Below are 23351 nucleotides of genomic sequence, written 5' to 3'. Positions count from 1 at the left end.
AAAATTTAAGCTAAAATATTAGATTTTATGAATGTGTGAAGAATAATTAAATAAAAACAAGAACATGAATACTAATTTATAATCATTATTTATAAGTGTCATTAACTTTATTATTTCCAATACCTTTAATAAAATATTATTTGTGAAAATAAAAAATTGAATTACAGTTTATATTAAGAAAATATATAAAAATTTAAAAAACCAGATTAAACCCAAGAGAAAATTAATCATGAAAAAATGGACTCATCTCTATAACTCCATAAAAATAATTGGAGGCTTTATTTATCTATACTTAATTCCATTTTACTATCAAAATAGATTCTACTTATTTTAGGCTTTTTCTTTTAAGCGGATTTTTCATCTGCAGACAAATGCTCCATCGATAAGGAATGTGGTGGTCTATAGCAGCAATAAGGATTGTGAGTATAGCTCATGCACTCTACACAAGCTTTTGAAATACGAGCGTCTACTGATTTTTCATCTTCTGTTGAGAAATGCTCCACTGATTCTTCATCCTGTGAGAAATGCTCCTCCACTGATTTCTCATCTGGTGAGAAGTGCTCCTCCATGAGGGGTGACAAATTAGGATGATGTGGCAAATGGCAGCAAGTAGGATCAGAAGTATATCTTCTGCAGTCTGTACAACTAGGTAACATTCGACGGTCTCCAATCAGAATGGTACGCTTAGCGGAGGAGACATGGAAATTAAATAAACTGAGAGACACAACAAGTATGAGAGTGATGACCATAGATTTCCCCATACTCACTGCTGAGATGAAGGTAAATGGAAAAACACCAAACAACTCAGCAGATGAAGATGAAGATGAAGACGAAGACACAGAAGGAGAATGGATATCTAGCTATATTTATAGAGACCACATTATGAATAGTTCAAATGATGGTTAAATTTTGAGCGAGAGGCGTTCAAACTCATAGTGCGTGTAAAACAGTCCGTATATGACGTACGTTATTGTTAAAATATTCATTGACTAGATTTTCATGTTAAATTTTGAGTGAGAGACGTTCAAATTGATAGTGCGTTATGCTCAGCAATTGATCCACCTGTTAAAAACGCTGAGTAGAGTGTAACATGTACAAAACTCCACCGTCTTGATCGTGAATGATTACGGCACTTATGTGAATGATTACGGCACTTGATCGTGTACAAAACTCCATCATCTGTTCCGCCGCGGCATTTATGAGAAGGGACTGTGAAAAATTTAGTTGAAAAATTGTCCATCTAGGGTGCAGTAGTTTATTTCTGCTGTTAGATTTCGATTTGGTTGACATCATTTTGGGTATAAAGCACATTGGTTACCACTTATTGAGGTTTATCAATTTCTTTTATATGCTAGCATGCAAATACATTAGCTCAAATTTATTTTGGGACTGTGGGCTGAGATCATAAAGATAGTGGGACTGAGTCATCCGTCAGTTGTTCCAAACGCCAGGTGCAAAATATGTAAATCCATTTAAATTATCAATTATATATCTTTTCCCACAGACCCACCTTTCGATTCACCTTTAACTTCAAACCCTAAAAACGTTTTCCTATTGGTATAAGTGCAAACAAAGTAAACATATAGAATGATGGCGAAGACATTTTTCTATTGAAGCTCGAATATTATCGAGAAACCATGCACAAGATAAGCAATGGTAACGAAATATTAAGTATATTAATAAGAAATAATGGTACACTCATAGATTAAAGAGAATTTACGTTGGGAAATGCTTCTAAGAAAAAGCCAAACAAAAATGGCAACCGCTTGCCTTATTATCTTAATCATTCATAATACAATAAGATGTATCCACTTGTTCTTAACCCTAATCAATGTGCAAGTATTAATAGGCACATCAATATGGGAAACTTCTATGGAGTATTAGACTACAATGGATATAAACCATGGACTGAAAAAGCATCTATAAGGGTCTAACAACATTCGTAGAGAGCTCCCGTTTCCATACACTTTCTATTGTGGTAGGATGTGTAGTATGTAGGGGTGTAAAACGTACGAACTATATTACAAGTTAAACAAGTTAGTGTCATTAAAGTATTTTGGTATTTATACATTAATGAAACTACTTGTCATACAAAATAAGCCTATTTAATTGGGAACGTTCAATAATCTACCTTAAAAAGAAGGATTCCTATAATGACTATAGAAGTTTAAGTTGTATGAGGGTATTGATAGCCTTGAAAAATGACTATGCAAAAATTTGGTGTCCTTGACAATGTTTTGTCATTTTGAATTAATGTTTCTCTCTGAGTTACCCTCAGATTTTAAGATTCTTAGGTTTAGATGTTTCTGGGTGAACCTTTTGTTTTACACCTAAAGCCTATTATGTTTCTTCATTACCTTTTTTCACTTAAACTTGAGGGTCTTTTCCATCATCGCAAAGGACCATGTTCCTTTCCCTAGGCATTTTTTCTTCTACTGGCCTTTTATTTTTTCCTAGAAACTGTCTTTTCCATTATGGTCGAGTCCCCTTTTAATATTTTTGCGGGCATTTATTTTCCCTAAAGTTCGGCCTTAATGTTTCGGCTTATATCTCCATGTTTAAGTACCGAGCAACTAAAGGTTCCATGATTTTGCACATGCATCAAATGCATGGTGATGTTCTAACTCAAGTGGGAAGATGCTCGAAGGATAGCAACAAGTATTGAGTGGACATTATAACCTGCACGTAATGAATGAGCAGATCGGACGACCCTCGCAGTCCCGTGAAGGTAGATGGAGGGAAGTTATTGATGACGGCATCGTGAGATGATGTCGCGTGTCCCAGGTAGACTAGCAAGGTGCGAAGGTGGGGTCGCTAACGGAATTGAGCTTGAAGATGACTGGACAATGTGCCATCAGGCTTTTGTGGACCCATCTTTCTACGTTGGAAGGTCAATATCAATATTGACAGATCGTGATCACGCAATGTGCCATGCTAGACAGATCTACAACGGATATAGAGCATTTTTTAAATGGATTGTTTGGGGCATTTTTCATTGTTATTCATGCAGTAAAATTGAAGGCGGAAGAAAATAAGATTGTTGACATTGAATAAACAGACGCGTGTCGAGGCACATGGATGTCGACTGATTCTCAAAAGACTGATTTAGGAGGTGTTTTGTTGGGTCGATTCGTATTAATCAACAAAGTTGGCAATACTAGAGGTGGCAATATCAGCAAGTTTCCATTGCCACTACAAAGAGAAGTTGAGATCTTCAAAAGGATACAAAATCGTTTGAGTCTGACGATGTTTGGATTCGATGGATATGATTTTTTGAATCCGTTTAGTGGCAGGATGTGTAGAAAAGCATTGCAATGATTATTTTTTCTCATTCATGAACACCACCAAGAAAGGAATTTTCATTATAAATACAGCTATGTGGTTTCTTCAATTGGTAAAAACAATAAGAAAATTCATTATCTTCTCCGAAGTATTTGAAATGGTGAATATGATTTTTGCATAGTATCGTGCTAGAAGTTACACTGAGCACTTTGATACTAGATGGAATTCTTTTGGGAGTGAGTATTCTTATAGTCGATGGAGTCTTGAAAATGGGGAGGATAGTCGATGGAGACTTGAAATTAGTTTCTTATCAGAACAAGCCTTGCAGGACTCATCCCCCATCTCTCCTCTGTCACTCGCTGCTAGAGGGTTAAAGAAGGAGCTTTATAGAGGAAAATTAGAAGAACAACGTTGTGATTGGGGAAGCAGCTGATCATCTCAGCATAGGCATGGAAGTTGCAACGCCTTCCCTTCACTTTATGTTCCTCTATGAGCTCTTCTTTCTATTTTCTCTGATCCTAGGCATGAAGGTTGAAACTTCTCATCTAGTTTAGGGGCGACTATACTTCTTGTCAAGATCTAATTTCCCTTCCAGAAGGGAAATGCTCTGTAAAGAAAAGAAGATGTATCTCACGGTCCATTTTAAAGTATCTGCAATGATAGTGGCATAGCTCAAAAGGTTTTGCTTCTACCAAAATGTAGTTAGAAATTTTGGTTCTACTTCATCATGAATGCCAGCATGGGCAATCTTCTGGGAGACTGTGAGTAATATTTTTGTAACAAAGTCATAAGCGGTCTTATGATCTTGTGACAGGTGTCTCCTCTGACCTGAAGCTTGTTTTTTCCCTTGTTTCTATAAAAAGGAATTTAGGGCCATGAGACAGAGGTCGAGAAATTTGGTCACAAATCTTGGGGGTCGAGAAGCTTGGTCCACAAGTTTGGATCCAAACCCTTGATCATGTAGAGTAAGTCTAGGTGAAATGAGTAGGATATAATAGGAATTTGCAGAGAAAATAAAATGGATCTTGTGTCTTATTTTGTTCGAAGTTCTTTAAGGAGTTATATGTAAGATAATTTGTAACAGAAAATAGCTTATTAAATGAATGCAAGCATAGTTCAAATTCATTTTCTCTAGTGTGTAACTCTGTTATGTTTTGAATTAGTAAGATCAAGGGTTTTCGCATTCATTTCATTGTTGTGATGTATGTGTTTTCTATCTTATGCTCTGATCTAAGGGGTTGGTTAAATTGATAGGATAGGTTCTGCAGACTGATGGAACTTATAAATGGATTCTGATAAGTATTTTGGGTTGGGATAGATAGATGAGATGCATTGTAAGGCAGTGTTATCTTAAGATCTCCAGATATTAGATTAATGTTTTGTTCTATTATATTTCATCTTATGTTTTACAATTTTAATCGCCCAATGGATAAGACACTGGTCATGGATTTAAGTTGTTTCTAGTAAAAATTATCTACTCATAGCTCATCAATAGCTTGATGTAAATCGATAATATCATAATATCTTTTTATTTTTGTATATGTCAATGCTTGTCAAAAGTTGTCTCATGCTTGAAAGTAGGTCGGGGATCACTGAGAGCTAGCCACTCTGTAGCATTCTCCCTCTTTGTTGAGACCCTTTTAGAAGTGAGACCTTCTACTTTATTTTAAAGTCGTCTGCAAGTATGGTAAAGAGATTGCATGAGCATTAAGGTACCACCCTCCTGTCTTTTGTACAGGCTGAAGTGAAGAAGGGTTAGCATAATCCTTGTCATATGTTTCTCCAAATCCCCGAGTATCTCTAAAAAGGTGCAATTTGGGTAACCAACTGGAATAATTGGAAGTCTTGAAATAGTAGCAAACTTGACTATGCTAAGAATAGAAAATAAAACCAAGTTGGGACATGGAAAGGAATCCTTCCCTCTACACATCTTTTGGATAAATGTTGTTAGTGATAATTAGAATGAAAAAAACATGCTAAAACAAAGCAAGGCGGAAGGTTTTGTGGATTGAATGAATTGAATCTTAGATGGAGGTTAACAGTTAAACCATGATTATACATTTAATATATAATAAATTACCTAAATATCAAAGAAAGAGATAATTGTGAAACTGGGTATAATTATAAAAAATCATTGTGAGGTAATATTTTAGTAATGTGTATTAATTTATGTATGTCTTGTGGTTAATTTGTAAGGGTGAATAATTTTATAGACACTCCAAGTGTTATGACATGTGGAAAGTCAATCATGATATATTAAAATGTCATGATATGTCAAATACTAGTAAATATTGTGTTAGTGTCTCAAATATATCATATAGGGTATCTGACTTGGAGTAAGGATGAGGTAGACATTATAATGATACATCAAAATGTACCCTTTGTGGCAATCATGTGTGCAAGTAAATAGTAATGAATGTGCTATTAAATTATAATGTATTGGTGTATGCTTATTGAAAGGAGCATATGAATCAATCTATAATTATACATATTTTTTGTGTATGCAGGTAGATATTGCAATCATGTTATATTCTATGTTGGGGTTTTATTACCTCTAGTATCAACCCTCACCTTTGGACAAAGATATGCTAATGTGACTAGGGTCCAAGGGCTAGAGGCCTTAAATCAAAGTGTTATGAATTTTCCATGGATGTTTGTTCTTGTGCTAGCTGGTGAACTCCCATTAAAAAAAGTATGACTCTCTATGGACATTGTCCTTGGCCTACTCACCCACAAGTAGAACCATGCTTGTTGGTTCATAGCGTAAACTCACTCCTTGTGACTAGTATCCTACGGTTCAAGATGGACACTTACGTGCCATGGTACTTGGACTCATTCCAACTATTGATTATCAAGACTTAGTACCTCAAATTATGAATATAAGAGGCCTTCCAAAATGGAAGGCATTTGAAATCAACATGGACTACTGGTATATAAATATAGGTAAGAAAATGTGCAATAGAGAAAAGTTAGATATCGAGTTTAATCACGCTCTCCCTTGGGATAAGTGTAAACAATTAGGATGAAATTGACTTTTAATATTACATAAGATTATCCACCAAAGAATTAGAGAAATAGGATTCAAGATCATGGATAGTATGATAGGATGATAGCACACGCAACCAAGGTGCATATTAAGGAACACAAATTTGAGTAGTGATATTGACACCTTATAAGAATAGGAATTTGAGGTTTACACGTGATAATAGGAGTACTACATGAAATTATTTTTTATTTGCATAGAAGAATTAAAGAAAGTAACATACAAAATTCTTCAGACATATGAAATTATGCATTATTTTCTTAGCATGTATCAAGTTTTGTGGGACCATGCCTATCCTTATTTGAGATGAATTCTTTTGAGATGTGTTGTTTCCTTGTTTCATCAAACAACTATTGAACTCATAGAAAAGTGTGAGGATTGTTTTATATGAAATCTATATTTTGTAAGTCTTTTTTGGAGTTCTAGGGGGTTCTTTTGGATTGTAGGTAATGGTGAGTGTCAACATAACTTGATGATCCATTAATGCAAAAGAAAAATGTGCTATTTCTATAACCTACCAAATTCTAGAAATCAAGAAATAGAAAAATAATTTAAATATCCAATCTATTAGTGAAACCCTAGCTTATAGTTTTGCACAACCCAACATCATATTCATGTTGCACTTGCACCTAATTTTCTTCATGGCAATAGAGATAATAATCCTTCCTTCACCTACAAATATGCGCGTAAGAAAATAATAAAGAAAAAAATTAGATTAAGTATATATCATACATGTAAAAATAGAAAGAAATAAAATACAAGCAACCCTTTGTGAAGGGCGTAGCCTAGCCAGAAAAGTTCATGCCTTAGGGTAATGAGGAAAAGGATCCCTGCTCACACACCTTTTAGCGAATAGTAATAAAAAATGCATAGCATAAGAGAAAAGTTTAGATTTCTCTGATGTCCTTTATTCAAAACTATATCAGCTCGATCCCCTACAAATAGATGCCCAACAAGTGATATTGAAAAAAATTATGCTTTGTAGAAGTTCAATGGAATAGTGGACTGCCATATGAGTGAATATGGGCCCTGTGATTCATTCAAAGTTGTGGATGTGCTTCCTATTGATCATTGCCACAAGGGGCTTCGTGTAAACAAACTTTCAAACACTCTTTCGTGGGTCCCCGTCCAAGTCCACAAATCTTCGTAAACCACTGGCACTGCAGTCAGTCTGTGAAAACATGATCTAATTCTCCTTATAAATAGGCACAAGAATGTCTGAAGGAATTAGGAAATAGGAAATAGGAAATAGGAAATAGGAAATAGGAAATTGGAAATTGGAATTGAGGGTGAGAAGAAGGTAGAGATGGAAAGTGTGTGTGTCATAGGAGCAGGAGGGTTCATTGCCTCCTGGCTTATCAAGATGCTCTTGAGCAAAGGCTACACTATAAAAGGAACAGTCCGTGATCCTCATCAGTATTTATTTTTTATATCTAATAAATTGAATTTTTAGGGTTTAGGAAGGGGAGGGGAACTCATCCCCTATATTTATTATATTTTGTATCTATATCGATGCGGATTAATTACATGCAGTTGATAAAAAGTATAATCATCTAAAAGAGTTGGAAGGGGAGGAAGAGAGGCTTGAGCTTGTGAAGGGTGATATTCTCGACCCTGACAGTTTGATACAAGCTATCAAAGGGTGCAAAGGAGTCTTTCACATGGCTTGCCCTATCATTGAAGATCAGGTATGCCCCTATCCCTTTTCCTTACTTGTTTAGTTGGGGATTTTTACTTGTCTAGGCACTTAATAGTTTAATGGCCACTTCCATAGGCACAAGTGTTGCAGGCGGCTGTGAAGGGCACTCTAAACGTGTTGAAGGCCTGCAATGAATTGGGAGTGAAGGGTGTAATCCTTATGTCTAGCATAGGCACCATTTACCTCGACCTCAAAAGGAATCCGCAAGCTATAGGTGAGGAAGACTACTGGAGCAACCTTGATTACTGCATTGAAACCAAGGTCAAAAACTAAAAGTTATTTATGTCACAATCATAACTAAAGATTCTACATTTTGCCCCTCTTAAAGACAATTAAGCCTGTTGCGCTGTTTCAAATAAACTGATTAATAGATATATGCCCAAGAGATTGATTTAACAAATTGTGAGAAGATTGATCTCTCAATAGATTATGGGAAAAGATATTGGATGATTGAATATTGCTCGAGTGATTATGTTGAGATGCACATTTGATGAAAATGAATAACTGCGAGGCATAACTGAACAATTGATGGAAATGAGCAGTATAGCCGAATTGATAAGCTGATTAAGTTGATTCGGTTGATTAAGTTGATTTAGATTGATGCTAGCACAAAACAATTTGATCTAATAATTGATTAATTGATTGATCCAAGGGCAAGGATATTTGAGAAGCAAGTTGATTGATCTGATAAATTAATTGATAAAGAGATTAAGAGACATGTATCAGTTGGATAATGCATTTGATTGATCTCTCTGAAACAAGGAATCTATGAAGAGAATATTGAAAGAAATGGTGGTAAGAAATGATTGATGTTAAAGATAAAAAGAGATGAAATGAAGAAAGAAATCTTGGAAATGAAATGATAGAAGGAAGGGATGAAGGAATAAAAGAATAATTGATGAGAGAGATGAAGAAATTAGGAAAAAAATGAAGATAATGAAAGAGGAAGATGATGAAATAAATAAAGATGAAAATCTATGTTCTTCTAAAGTGCTTACATCGTCATTGATCTTATTATGGCAAAAGGATGAACTCATTTGGATATGGATTAGACCCAAATGAATCATATTAGTCGCATATAGGAAGACACATCAAACAATGAAGGAATGCTTTAATTCACATTAGACCCACACTTCCTCGATGATCAAGTAGACAACCATGTCCTAAGAGTGTCTAGTAAGAATTCAGGGACTTGATGTCCATTCAAGAATCAGGTCTCCCCACCCTCAGATAGAGCTCCCCCCGTCATCGTAAGGTCTGATATATCTCACACAATTGTGGATACGTAAGGAGCTGACATAATGGCTAAACACCAAGAAGTGGAAGGCTTTAGCCCTCTGGCCAATTTATATAGTGGATCTAATTAAAAGCACCGCTTAGGTTGTCCCCTCTCACTCGACCCTAATGGCTTCTCGACTAGGCCCTCTAAGCATAATAATAATTTCTCTTTCACCGAGGATCGCGAATGCAAAGGGAGAGGATACTTTGGTTATTATCTTTTTGGGATCAACTAAAATAAAAATATGTGCAAATACACCAAACACTTCAAACACTTGTTCTTTTTAAGCACCAAATCAAAATGTGATTTAAGCTAAAATAAAAAATAGTTTGTTTGAAAATCATAATTTCTTCGACAAACGTCCTGCACCACACAAGTTAGCAGTTTAAAGATATGATCTTTGACAAGCGAAAATAGATGCCTTGCCCAAATCGTTAGTCCTACAAGATTAGTACCAGTAATAAAAAATCCAACTTTCTCACAAGTCTATTGATACAATCAACAACTAATACGAACTCCAAGGCACAAACTAATAACTAACATGGGTGAAAAACCAAAAGACTCTACTATTAAATGAACACAAAAACCCCATCAAGAAACCAAAACAAAAAAATTAAAAACAAACCAAAACAAAGAGTCTAATAACCAAACAAAAATATAGACTCGACTAACGAAACAAAACAAAGACTTTACTAACAAACTAAACAAAAAACTAGAGACTAACTAACAAACAAGAACAAACAAACATAAAGACACTAACAAGAGCTAACCAAACAAAGGCACTAACAAAAGCTAACAAAATAGTAAACAAAATAAAAACTAATAAAGACTACTAACACACAAAGTAATAATACTAACACACTAAGAACTAACAATCTAGTAATTAATAAAACAAAAATTACTAACAAAGATCAAACAAACAAAAAAATTAACAAGAAACAAAAACTAATAAATAAAAGAAAACCAACTAACAAATACTAAAACAAAACAAAAAAAAGATAACAAAGACTAACCTTGAATAAAATAAAAATGAAAACACAAAAGGAATAAAAGATAAAAAGAACAAAAGAATCAAACGTAAAAACAAAAACAAAAGCAACTATCAAACCAAGAACAAAAAAAAAACTAAAAGCTAACTATCAAATCAAAAACAAAAACAAACTATATACCTACCAAAAAAATCAACAAACAAACTAAAATTGAATACAAAAGGACATGAGAACTGCCTAATAAGAATGCCTCAAAGAAATGCCATGCTCTAGAGATGCACTAGCAGACATGCATACAAGATGTGAAGCACGGGAAAAGAATGCAGGGACATTAGAGAATTCCACACAGAGACAAGCTAGACATATGTCATACACTAACAATATACAAATGAGAAGAATGCAAGTAAATATCTACCGCACAGATGTTGTTATAATATGCTTAAAAATCTAAACAAATATTTCAATGAGAGAAACCTTGCACAAAACTCAAGAGACCAAATATAAAGAAACAAAAGGCATTGTTTTCCTCCCCTCCTTATTAACTATGGTTACATATATAAAATAGAAGGGTTTCAAGTAGTTTATGTAAACAATTGAACCGCTTATTTTGTAAGCTCTTAGCCTAAGTAGGGGTTTGAGAGGCCCAAACATGGTTCCAACTTGAAGTCCTTTGAATTATTCTCCATAACCCTTGGGACTAGAGCTGTGGACCTTTTGTATAGTGTACATATTCTTTATTTTCCTTTTGAGTTCATTGAAAGGCCAATGAACATCATTTCTTTAGCGAGCTCAGTCATTGCTCGGTTAGGAAATGAATGAAATTATGCGAGTGCTTGCAGGGATGAGCAGGGTTGGAAGTGCAGAATATTTGGAATGAGATAGTGGGGTGTGGTAGAGCATATGTGTGAGTTTGGATGTGTGTTAGATCATGGAAGACACCAAACCCTTGGAAAAAGACCAAAACAAGCCTAAAACCACCTAAAACAAGCATTTCTCGGGTTCTGTACTTGTACGGTCATAGTGCAATTTATATGTCATAAAATGGAAAGTACTCCCAAAAGTGTATCCTAATAATCATAGATTTTGTGTGGGTATTTGGGGGAATTATGATAAAATCCACAAAAACCGGCTAGGTAGGGATAATTGGGGCTCTATGGCTACTAGGGCTAGAAAATAGGGAAAGGAAGGAGTAATGGGGAAATGAATCAACCCCATACTCAAAACCAATTTATTACCCTTGGAAAATATCATAAAGACACACTAAAACCTCTATAAGCATTTTTTAAGAGTTTGAGGGTGTGAGGTTAGATTTACCCTTGTGAATCCCAGCCATGCCTGAGCAACTACTGAGTACATCCTAATTGGGAGCACTCCTAGAGAGTTGAGATGTCTAAATTGATAAGTAGACTAGATGAACAATGAATGGAGCCCACTAGGACAACACTTGACTTCCTTTTAAACAGGATTGACTCTCTTTGAGTATACCTCCCCATCATAGTGGTATCAGAGCAACCAAGATTTGGGAAGATGCCAGTACATAACAGACACTAAATCAGTACGAGAGAATAGTCTAAGGATGGTAACCAATGTAGATCTAGAAAGGAAGGTACAAGACCAAGAGGAATAAAATAGGCTCCTCAAAAAAATATTACTACAACTAGAGATCAAACTAGATTCAATTGAAGGTAAAACTGAGAAAGTGATAATCAAGGTCAATAAAGGGAAGGGTAAAGAAGATGTTGAAGAGGATAGGACACCTGAACCAGACCATATTCTACCTAAAGAACCTTTCCTTAAATCAAATCAAATCGTTATTAGGAAAATCCCTAGAAGGAGTGCCACTTTTTTGTGGAAAAATGGAGCCTGAGGTAGTTCTGGAATGGATAGAGGGATTGGAGAATCACTTTGAATGTGATGGAATCAGTGAGGCACAAAAGGTGAAGGTGGCCAAGTCTAGATTGAGAGGGGTGGCATTGACTTGGTGGAGATTTATTCAAGAAGAGATGCAAAAAGAGGGCAAGAACCCCATAGCTACTTGGAAGGGCATGTTAGCCAAGGTGAAAGAGGCATACATCCCTGAAGATTATGAGATCTAGGTGCATAACAGGAGACATAATTTGAGACAAAGAGACTTGAATGTGTGTAGCTACACTGAAGAATTTCAGATGTTGTGTCTGAGATCCAAGGCAGTGGAGGATGAGAGAATCAAGGTAGCTAGATACTTGAATGGCTTGAGATGGAATATTCAAGAGGAATTAACCCTGTTATTCCCCAACACCATGCACAGGAAAAGAGGAAGAAGAAACAAGAACAAAACAACAGAGGCAAAGGTAGGGGAAGAGATGGCAGAGGCTAGAGAGGTAGTTCTAGTTGAACAAGTGTACACCAAACATCCCAAGGGGAATCCAAATTGGTTAAGAAAAGTGGGGATTAGAATAGCAAGAGAAACTATAGAGGAAGGGGATCTAGCAACTCTAGTAGAGGAAGGTCTAGTGGATTAGGAAGAGGGTCCTATTTTTCCACCATGAAGTGCTACAATTTCCATCAACTTGGACACCCAACCTATAGATGCCCTAAGAAGTCTTCTTCATTCGAAGAAGGTGAGAGGAGAGTAAATTATGCTCAAGAGGATGCAGCAAACATGAAAGCATTAGAAGTAAGTTTGGATTTAGAGGTTGGAGAGAACCTCATGCTAATAAGTCTTTATTAAAGAATCAGTTAAGGAGGAACCTAGCCAAAGGAGATCCTTGTTCAAAATAAAATGTAAGATCATGGGAAAGGTATGTAGAGTGGTGGTGGATTCAGGATCCACAAACAACATAGTGTCAGAGGAAGCGGTGAGTAAGCTCAATTTCCCAAGAATACCACATAGTGATCCTTATATAGTTACATGGCTCAACAAGGGGCAGCATGCTCTTGTAAATGAACAGACTTGGGTGGAGTTCACTATAGGAGGCTAAAAAGACAAAATCTTGTGTGATATCTTGCCCATGGATGCTTTCCACCTACTCCTAGGTAGGCCATGGCAGTTTGATAGAAAGGCAATACACCATGGAGAGAAGAAAGCTTATACCTTATTTGTGGATGGAACCACCTACAAAATCTAGTCCATAGGAGACCAAGTAGAGGGAAGATCCAAAGGTTCTAATGTGTTGTTGGTTGGTGAGAAAGAGTTAATTAACACACTCAAGGAGGGAGAAGGAGTTGGGTTTGCCATTGTTGTAAAGCCAAAAGAGGACAACAAGGAGAAGAAGATGGGCATTCCTAAAGAAGTGCAGCAGGTCCTAAATCAATTTGAGGACATCATTAGTGATGGAACACTAGCTACATTGCCTCCTCAACATGCCATTAGTCATCTTGAATTGACTTTATACCCAAGGCTTCTATGCCCAATAAGGTAGCTTATAAAATGAAACCAGATCAGAACAAGGAGATAGCCAAGAAAATACAAGAACTCCTAGACAATGGACTAATCAGGAAGAGCATCAGCCCATGTGCAGTACCCACCATTTTGGCTCCAAAGAAGGGAGGTACTCGAAGACTTTGCATTGACTCTAGAGCCATAAACCGGATTACTGTCAAATATAGATTTCCCATCCCTATAATTGAAGATTTGATGAATTGTTTGGGAGGTGTTGAATACTCCACCAAGATAGATCTCAAGAGTGGATACCACAAAATCAAGAAGTGTAGCTTAAAACCATTGGAGTGGATAGTTTCATGTAATTGTATGAAGAAGATGAAGACTTTGTTGTTGCCTACAAGGTCTGCCAAGGGTTTTTAAAAAAATTTCAAAGTGAATATGAAAATTACACCTTGGAAGATGGCCTTTTGTTCAAAGGAGGACAACTATGTGTGCCTAAAGGGTCTATGAGAGAAAACATGATGCAAGACAAGCATAATGGATGCTTGAGTGGACATTTTAGTTTGAACAAGACTTTGGAACTTGTCCAAAGGTTCTATTTTTGACCTAAAATGCAAAGAGATATCAGAAGATATGTGGAGAAATGTGTGGTTTTCCAAAGAGCTAAGGGTACATCTTCCAATGCTGGTCTTTATCATTGTTTACCTATCCCCAATCATCCCTGGGAGTGTGTAAGTATGGACTTTGTTGTTGGTTTGCCTAAAAGAAAATCAGGTTTTGATAGCATCTATGTTGTGGTAGATAGGTTAAGTAAGATGGTTCATTTTATTCAATGAAAGGTCACTCTTGATGCTAGCCATATTGGTCACTTGTTTTTCAAAGAGGTTATTAGAATTCATGGTTTACCTATCAGCATTGTGTCGGATAGGGATGCAAAGTTTATTGGTCATTTTTGGAAGATTTTGTGGCAAAGATTAGTTATTAGTTTGTCTTGCACTTCAGCCTATCATCCCCAAATGGATTGCCAAACTGAGGTGGTCAATAAAAAACTTGGAAATCTACTTAGATTCCTAACAAAAGAGTATGGTTAATCTAGGGATCAGATCATCCATCAAGCTGAGTTTGCCTACAATGATAGTGTGAATAGTTCCAACTGTAAAAGTCCTTTTAAGGTGGTGTATGGCATTCACCCAAGAGGAGTTTTGGAGCTCAGAGATGTGGGAAAGATGGGATAGTAGGCTGTACATGCCTTAGACATGGCTCAATCAATTCAAGAGGTTCATGAGCAGGTTATGACAGCCCTATTGGGCACTACTCAAAGGATCAAGGATAAAGGGGATGAGAAAAGAATAGATATCCAATTTGTTGAAGGTGACATGGTGATGGTAAATTTGAACAAGGAAAGACTTTAGAAAGGTGTCCCTAGCAATCTTCAGATGAGGAGGATAGGTCCTTGCAAAGTTTTGGCCAAGTATCCAGCAATAATGCATACAAGGCACTCTTATCAGGTGATATGGCTTTGCCACCAATTTTCAATGTGCAAGATTTGGTGCAGTATAAGGGAACACTTCTAAAATAAGATAGCAGAGTTTTAGAGGTCTCTCAAGCACTTCCAGACCTGCCCTTACCAGCTGCACCTATTCCCGAAGCCGAGAAGGTGTTAGATTCTAGAGATTTGAAGAAAACAAGGCATACCGCCTACATGGAGCACTTGGTCAAGTGGCAGCACCTTCCAGCATCAGAGGTTACTTGGATACCTGAGGAAAAATTCTCTAAGCATGAAGTTCCACTTTCTTTGCTACCTCAAGGAGTCACTTGACTTACTTTCATTGGGCGAGTATGGTGTAGGACCACCTAGTTTTGAGTACAACTTCTTCATTTTGGTGTGTTTGTTCATAGTTTGGTTTGAGATGGTGAATAATATTCTTCTCTTAGGTCCTCATTTGTTTTTGAAATTTTTTGGTAGGTTGAACGTCCTTAGGATAATGCATTTGCTTAATTTTGGCTTGTAAGCCTTTGTAAGCCTAAAATGGCATAATCTTGCATTTTGATGTAAAATACCTTGAATAGCCTTGTTTGGAATTGGGAAATGTTAATGTAAAGGTCTTTATTCATCCTAAATGGCTTGGAGAATAAAACAAAGCATATAAGGCAAAAATGCACTTTTTGGCAAAAGTTGACAAAGTTGCTTGACAACTTTTTGCATTTTTGAGAAAATGGTTGGTTAGGAAACTGATGGAGATTTAATTAGTCTGAAAATGGCATATAAATTCCCTTATAATGAATGTAATGAGGTTTTTGAACGCTTGGAGTAGATTGGAATACAAATTGGAGTCCATTTTTTAGTTTTACCTTGTGTTTATCAAAGAATTAGAGCAATAGTCCGTACTTAATAGATTGATTGCATTTCTATTATTTTCTTATTGTTTTTTCAATGCTCTTGTAGTGCTAAGGAAGCATTTTGATTAGTTTTTGTGCAGTTTGAATTGATTTGTTAATATTAAGCTCTCGGCCTAAGTAGGGGTTTGAGAGGCCCAAACTTTGTTCCACCTTGAAGTCCTTTGATTTATTCTCAATAACCCTTGGGACTCAAGCCATGGAACCTTTTTACAGTGTACATATTCTTTATTTTCCTTTGGAGGTCATTGAAAGGCTAATGAGCATCATTTTTGTCGCGAGCTTCGTCATAGCCCGATTAGGAAATGAATGAAATTATGCAAGTGCTTGTAGGGACGAGCAGGGTTGGAAGTGTAGAGTATTTGGAATGAGAAAGTAGGGTGTGGTAGAGCATATGTGTGATTTTGGAGGTGTGGAAGATCATGGAAGACAATAAACCCTTATAAAAAGACAAAAACAAGCCTAAATCCACCTAAAACAAGCATTTCTCGGGTTTTGTACTTGTACGGTCATACTGAGATTTATCATGTCATAAATTGGAAACTACTCCCAAAATGGTATCCTGATCATCAAATATTTTGTGTGGGTCTTTGTGGAAATTGTGAGCAAATCTACAAAAACTAGTTAGGTAGGGCTAATTCGGGCTCTGGGGCTACTAGGCCTAGAAAATAGGGAAAGGAAGGAGCGATGGGGAAATGAATCAAACCCATACTCAAAACCAGTTGATTACCCTTGGAAAACATCATGAACACCTACTACAACCTTTGCAAGAATTTGTTAGGAGTTTGAGGGTGTAATGCCTCGCGAGGAAACCCCGAAGGGATTAAGCTAGAACACAAGAATTGAATGCAACATTTTATTTTTTAAAATTTAAACACAAAAAATAATACAATGAGATATCATAAGATCAGAAAACACAGCAGAAAACTCAAATAACACCTAAAGAGTTTCCCAAAACAATTAGTTAATTTAACACTTAACTCAACTCACGCTAAATAATCCAATTAAGTTGATTAACTTAATGACAAGATAATACTTTGAACAAGGGTAAATTCTTCCGGTATGATAAAAATATAGATAACGTGATAAAGTTCATCCATTGAGGTTAAAAGTATAGATAAAATGATTAAGTTCATCGAATAAAATTTAACCATACATTACATTCAAAATTTTCATTATAACATAAGTCATGCATTTAATTTCATAACGTAGTTTAATTTAATCATAAGCTAATGAATACTTTCCATGTATACTTAATTGCATTATGAGTAACTGAATACATTCTATTATTCAAAACTAAATTCTTTCATTATCCAAATTATTGCATTTAATAAGATGACTATATACATGCATTTAAGATTAACTTCATCTAATCCACATTATACATTTTAACATAATGTCATCTATACATGCTAAATTAAAAGGGAAATATAAGAACATAACATCACATAACACCGAAATGATATTAGAGTTCACCCCTAGTGGGCTACATCTCTGGGTCTGCTCAACTGCAAGACCCCTCTGATAATAAAAATAATGAAGAATACATAAGGTCACCTCATTTACAATCCTTCCATCAAGGCATACATAAAAAAAAATTACATATGACCACATCGGTCAAATAAATACATGAATGATCCCATAATAGGAAAGGATTCAACTGAACATGATAAGAAGCAAATACAAGATCAACTGGTGCATCCGCAAAACTAAATCTTTGCAACCCATCATAAGAAAACCATGGTCTAACAAAAATATCAGTTTCTCACAAGGGTACAAACAACAGGATGACTCCTCAACATTGCTTCTATCAAATACAACACAACAACACACTAGCGAACATAACAGACAATTTCATCACATAACCTGGTATGGTTACCTTGGCAGGTCTTCATAGGTTCTAGCCCCATCCACTGGGTTACCCTAGCAACCTATTTCAAACCTCTGGCCCATCCAAGCCTCATGTGGACCCACACATCCTTTCATGAAGAAAAGGTTGATGGTTTGCCATTTCAGGTCTTCTCACTACATGCCGAGTTTGTACTAGCACTCTTCCCATACATGAGGCATAATTAACTTACTTAGTGATTCATTAACTAACTCTCTAATACGCTATTAGGTTATCACTTATTTAGACACACTTTCAATGGGTTACCCTGCAACCACTTTGGGCGTGGCCCCCAATCGAAAGCCACTTTCCCAAATGACACTCTAGACTATACTCGAATGAACTCCTAAACCAAGGAATGTTGCCTTGATTGCTCATTCCAAGACTGTTGGTTCTTTGATTGTTATTTCTTTGAGGATTGGTTGGTGGAGTAATGGCAAATAAGTTTAACACGGGTTGTATTGGTTTAACATTGTCTACCACACCATCACTAGCAACATTTTTTTTCTTGTCCAAAACTTCGATTTGTCTGAGTTGTTATAGTAATTTTTGTTATAGGTGTTGTTTTTTGAGCTAACACCCTCTTTAGAGAAATTCAAATTTCCTTTCTTGATTGAGGCTTCTTCCACTTGGATGCCATTCTCAATAAGCTTTGCAAAAGTAGGTAGACATTGCATTTTGAGTTGATAACTCATTTCATCTTTTAACTTGTCTATGAAAATTTCCATTTTTTCCTTTTCTAGCACATCCCGTGGGTATCTCGAGACCATGTCTCTCAACTGTTGTAAGAACACCATGAAATTTTAATTGCTCTTTTTCTTTGTATTGCAAATGTCTAGCATGGTGACCTCGTGTTGGATATTGTAGGAGTATTGTCAAATGAATTTATTCACTAACTCATCAAATGATCTGATAGGAGGTGTGAGTCTTGAAAGCCATTCCATTGTTTGTCCTCCCAAGCTTCTTTGGAATAGCCTCATCATGTAAGTATCGTTATGGGAAAAATCCAATCTCATAGTGAAAAAATCCTTATCATGACCATGAGGATCTCTCTTACCATTGTATTTATCATACTTTGGTATGTCCAAGGTTGGTGGGAAAGGTACCATGCTTAACCTCCTATCAAAAGTATAAGGACAAATGTCCTCCAAAGAGTACCTTGTCATGGACCCTTGTTGCATGTCTTGCATCTGTCATTGGAGTGCTTGAAGATTTTGTGTTATTTTGGCTAAGAGAACATTTTCTTCATTGAATATTTGATGCTAAGCCTCCCCTTGTTCACTAATGTTATCATGATTCCAGGTATCATTTTGGTTGCGGGTGTTATCTCGATTTTAGGTGGTATCTCCTTCCAAGTGCTCTTGATTTTGAGTATGGGATGTGTAGGTCTGTGCCCTTATTCTTGGGATCCTTTCAATGGTATTCTTTACATTTTCTATGTCAAAATCATTAGGAATCCTAACTCCTTTACTAGTTAGCATGAGGAGGTATTTTTGCTTATCTAATTGTATAAGACTTTCCATGACTTTTTGGAAAGCGGAAACTCTCTTGACATTGTTGGATAAGATCCTCAGTGATCTCTTCTTTCCCCATCTGCATATATTCATCAAAAGGATTGGAATCCCTATGACTCATGCTTGATCTTGGTTGTGGATCCTTTTCTTTGTTTTTCTAAGATCGAGTGACAATGACCATCAATATACCTCTAAAGTAGTGAATTACTATTCTCCTAGTGGGGTTCTTGGTGGAGTTGGTGGCTCAAATCGAGCTTCATTGTAAGTGATACAAATTCTTTGAAAGAAAGTGGGATTGATCTTTCCCCCTTTGTTAAGACATTGGCTAAATGTTGTTTTCTGTGTAAAAGCCCTACTTCTCAAAGGCTTTTTGTCAAACTCGTTAGTTTTTCCTTGAAGATATAGTTGCATATTATGCAGGAAAATATAGTATGATATAAAGAGTTAACGGTTGATGTAGAGAAACTTACTCCTCTTGATAAGAACTCTAGGGCTAGGTTGTCTCTTCTTCAAACCAGTTTTTAGACAAGGATGCTTCTTCTTGGTATGTTGAAGGGTGTTCATGCAAGTGATCAAAGTTTGAATTGAGAGATTGGTTCGATGAATACTTTGTTTTGATTTCTATGTCTACTTAGTCGAATAGAGGGTTTGATATGCCTCTATTCATATGACCAAGTGTGTCAAATGATATGATTTAGTTCCCCGATATTGGAAACTAACCTGATTTGACCAACTTAGAAAACTAACTTGGTATGTTGATGTTTGGATTTGGTTGATTTGAAACTTGTGATCACTCACTGATATTGTGTTGATCCATTTTCTCCTATCTACATTGGATTTGACAAAAAGACCCAAAAGGGTATTTGAAACTGGTTATGAATTTTCAAAAAAGTTGGTAGATTGCTCTTTGTTTTTAGCCAATTTTGGTCATGCGTTAAAAAAGACCTCTTATGTGCTAAAAGATGAGTCCAAAGCTCTACAAAGTTGGTCAGATGCGCTATACTTTCCCTAAAATTTTCTATCTAGTATTGTCTGATAATACAAATGTTGATTTTGCAATGTGGTAAACTGTTTTGCGCAAGCGCTAACTTTTGGTTGGTATGCACTATTTTATGATTGTTGTGTGCTACACTGATGCTCTTATGTGCTATACTAGTGTTCATAAGAGTTATCTAATTTTTTCCAATGTTCTTTTGTTTATGCACTAATTTGATCTGCTTAAGCACTAAGATTTGGTTTCAATGCGCTATTTGATGGTTGTAATGCACTACGCTGATGGTCTAATGCGCTAACTGTTCTGATTTTCTCAGTTTGATGAGTTTGTTGAAAGTTTAAAAATTATCTTTGTGTTTGATGGATTATCTTTTGATAAATGATTTAAAAACAATATAGACAAAAGCAATAACAGTTTGTCTATGCTAACAAATAGTGTATGTTGTTTTCAGGATGTGTTCAAATCCCCGATGTTTTCATTGGTTTTGATACAAAGAAGATATATCAAGTAGACTCTTTATTCAAGGTTCATTGACAATATCATAGCCCACACTCGATACTCCTTCAACTCAAACAGCCGTGTCACCCCCCCAGAGGGCACCCATTTTTTCGCCTTTGTCTAGAAATTAACCCAAAGAGGATTGCTCCTCAATTGAGTAGTTATATGGTGAGTATTCTTGTGCGCAGATTCTTCCCCACCCTTGAAGTATGATATTGCCAATGTATGGCAACTGACTCAGCTCAAATTTTCTACTTCTATGGTTTATAATAAAGGTTATGTTCAACATGACAAATGATAAACTCAATTAAGAGACTTCCTGACCTTTAAAACAAAATATTTTCGCATGACAAGGATAATAGGGAAATGTTATAAAATACACACTGCCATTGGAGGGGATTTTCATTAGCCTCCACATTTGATTATAGCGGGTTGTTAAACTTGGCGATAAAGTTGTTGCCCATTTGGGTCATACCCTTCTCACTAGCCCCCTCAAGGCTTCCGGAAGGCATGCCCTCTAAAAGGTTGTATTTTCTAAATTGAAATAAATCTTGACAATGGTGTGTTTGTCTTTTTGATCACCCGATTATGGGGCGAGCATATATCTAACACCTTCAAAACATGAAATACACGCTTTCTTTTTATCCAATATCGTAATCGTTATGTAAAAGACTATCTTGGAGATGATGCCCCAAAAGACATGTGATTATTTTTATCCCAAGATAGAAATGTGTGAAGATAATAAATATTATGAACAAATAAGATCGTGGTCAACAAAATGAAATTCACCAAATGACTCAACAATGATTGCAAACTTTTAATGCTTTCAAGATTGCAATGTGAGGTTCTTTTTAAGCTTCCAAATGAAATCTGAGGTTTGTTTTAAATTCTTGCAAGAAAGATGAGTTATTTTTACCAACTTTAAACGTGAACAAAGAAACTATTCTAAGTCCTCCTATAGACAACTGTTAAAACCTGCAAATAAATTAGTTAGAAAAAATACAATTCTGATGGTGGGCTTTGCAAACCTAATTTTTAGCTCTGCTATAAATTTTTGTCTCCGCCAGCTCTATGTGCTTAGTTGTAATACAAATGTATTAAGAAATGATGCCTACACGCTATAAAATCTAGCAAATGTGCTACTCTGAGGCCTAGATGCGCTAGTCTGGTGCTCCTACGGGCGAAAATAGAAGAGAGGGATAAACACTAAAAAAAAGATCAGATTCGTTGAAAGATTATTTCTTTGTGCTAATATGTAACATGGAAGTGCTAGGAAAAGCTATGGATGAGCTAAAAGAACTCTCTGATGCACTATTCTAATATTTTGACGTGATATTTATGTTCAACCTACAATAAAAATGATATTAGACTTGGGGACGTGCCCCATGGTGGGCATAGAAACTATGTGCTGGAATATGTGGTGATGAAAATATTAAAATTTACATCCAAAAGGCCAACATACCAATGAGGATTTTGAGTGTAAAGATCAACTATCTTAAACTAGTTTAACTTCTCAAGATGTATCTAATTTTTCTCTATCTCATAGGATCCCTAAAGTTAATATTTTTCTCTCAGATCATTGAGAAAATGACTTAGGAATGACAACTTCAAGAATGAGTGATATTGTGATCTACATGCATGAATGCATTTTAAGATCTATATGATATGTTCAAACTATGATATTAAGCAAGGATGAAGATAATGATATGGTAAATATATTAACAAACTATCCTAACATGATATACTAGCATGGATATGTTATGATATAAAATGTTTCTTAATGACAAAATGTTATTCTAGCAAAGAGAGGCTAAAATGCTTGATATAATTAGACTATAATGTAGATGCATGAAACTTGGATATAATTAATGAAGAATGTGAGCTCTAGAGGAAATAGGGCAATGAATAATTAAAATTGAATAATCTTAATGAGGGTCAAGATTGAAAGTTATCCATCCATGTTTATAGTTTTCACCAATGAAATGGTGACAATTGTCAACAAGAGGTGGCTTGAGAGGGGATGCAAGAGGCATGAAATGCCTGAGAAGAAATGAAGGTCACCCAAGGAGGTTGGGTTATGGTTAGTTCAACGTTATCCATTGGATAAAGATTTTACCCAAGGGATAAACTCTTGTGCAAAGGGGAAATGGGATAACTAGGGTCAAAGCCACGAGTGCTTGATGAGACCCTTGGGTTAAATGAGGGTTAAGCTAGACAGAAAGTCTCTAACCATGCGGTAAGGTTGATTTAACCATTAATGGTTTGGGAGACTCTGAGATTTAATTAATAGGGGGATGCGATTTAAATAAATATTAAAAATTTATTTAAAAAGGTGGTCACATTTATACATCTACAAGATCTATTTCCTTAACCCTTAAACCGAATAAGAGGAGTATCTTGATTA

The 23351-nt window shown here is 35.9% G+C and overlaps 2 protein-coding genes across 2 annotated transcripts; one reads left to right on the top strand and one right to left on the bottom strand.

The window, feature by feature from the left end:
* Positions 1-248: 248 nt before the first annotated feature.
* LOC131874541 (uncharacterized) lies at positions 249-822 on the bottom strand. Its single transcript, XM_059217969.1, has one exon. It carries the CDS (start codon positions 759-761, stop codon positions 345-347), a length of 417 nt encoding a protein of 138 aa, XP_059073952.1. The 5' UTR covers positions 762-822; the 3' UTR covers positions 249-344.
* Positions 823-2688: 1866 nt separating this feature from the next.
* Positions 2689-8297, top strand: LOC131874417 (cinnamoyl-CoA reductase 1-like). Its single transcript, XM_059217791.1, has 4 exons — positions 2689-2760; positions 2859-2913; positions 7859-8013; positions 8100-8297. The coding sequence occupies exons 1-4, from the start codon at positions 2689-2691 to the stop codon at positions 8295-8297; spliced, it is 480 nt and encodes a 159-aa protein (XP_059073774.1).
* Positions 8298-23351: the final 15054 nt, after the last annotated feature.

This window comes from Cryptomeria japonica, chromosome 3 (genome assembly GCF_030272615.1).
Source record: "Cryptomeria japonica chromosome 3, Sugi_1.0, whole genome shotgun sequence".
Lineage (NCBI taxonomy): Eukaryota > Viridiplantae > Streptophyta > Pinopsida > Cupressales > Cupressaceae > Cryptomeria > Cryptomeria japonica.
Note: the sequence above shows the minus strand (reverse complement) of the source record. Positions and strands in the feature narration are given on the sequence as shown.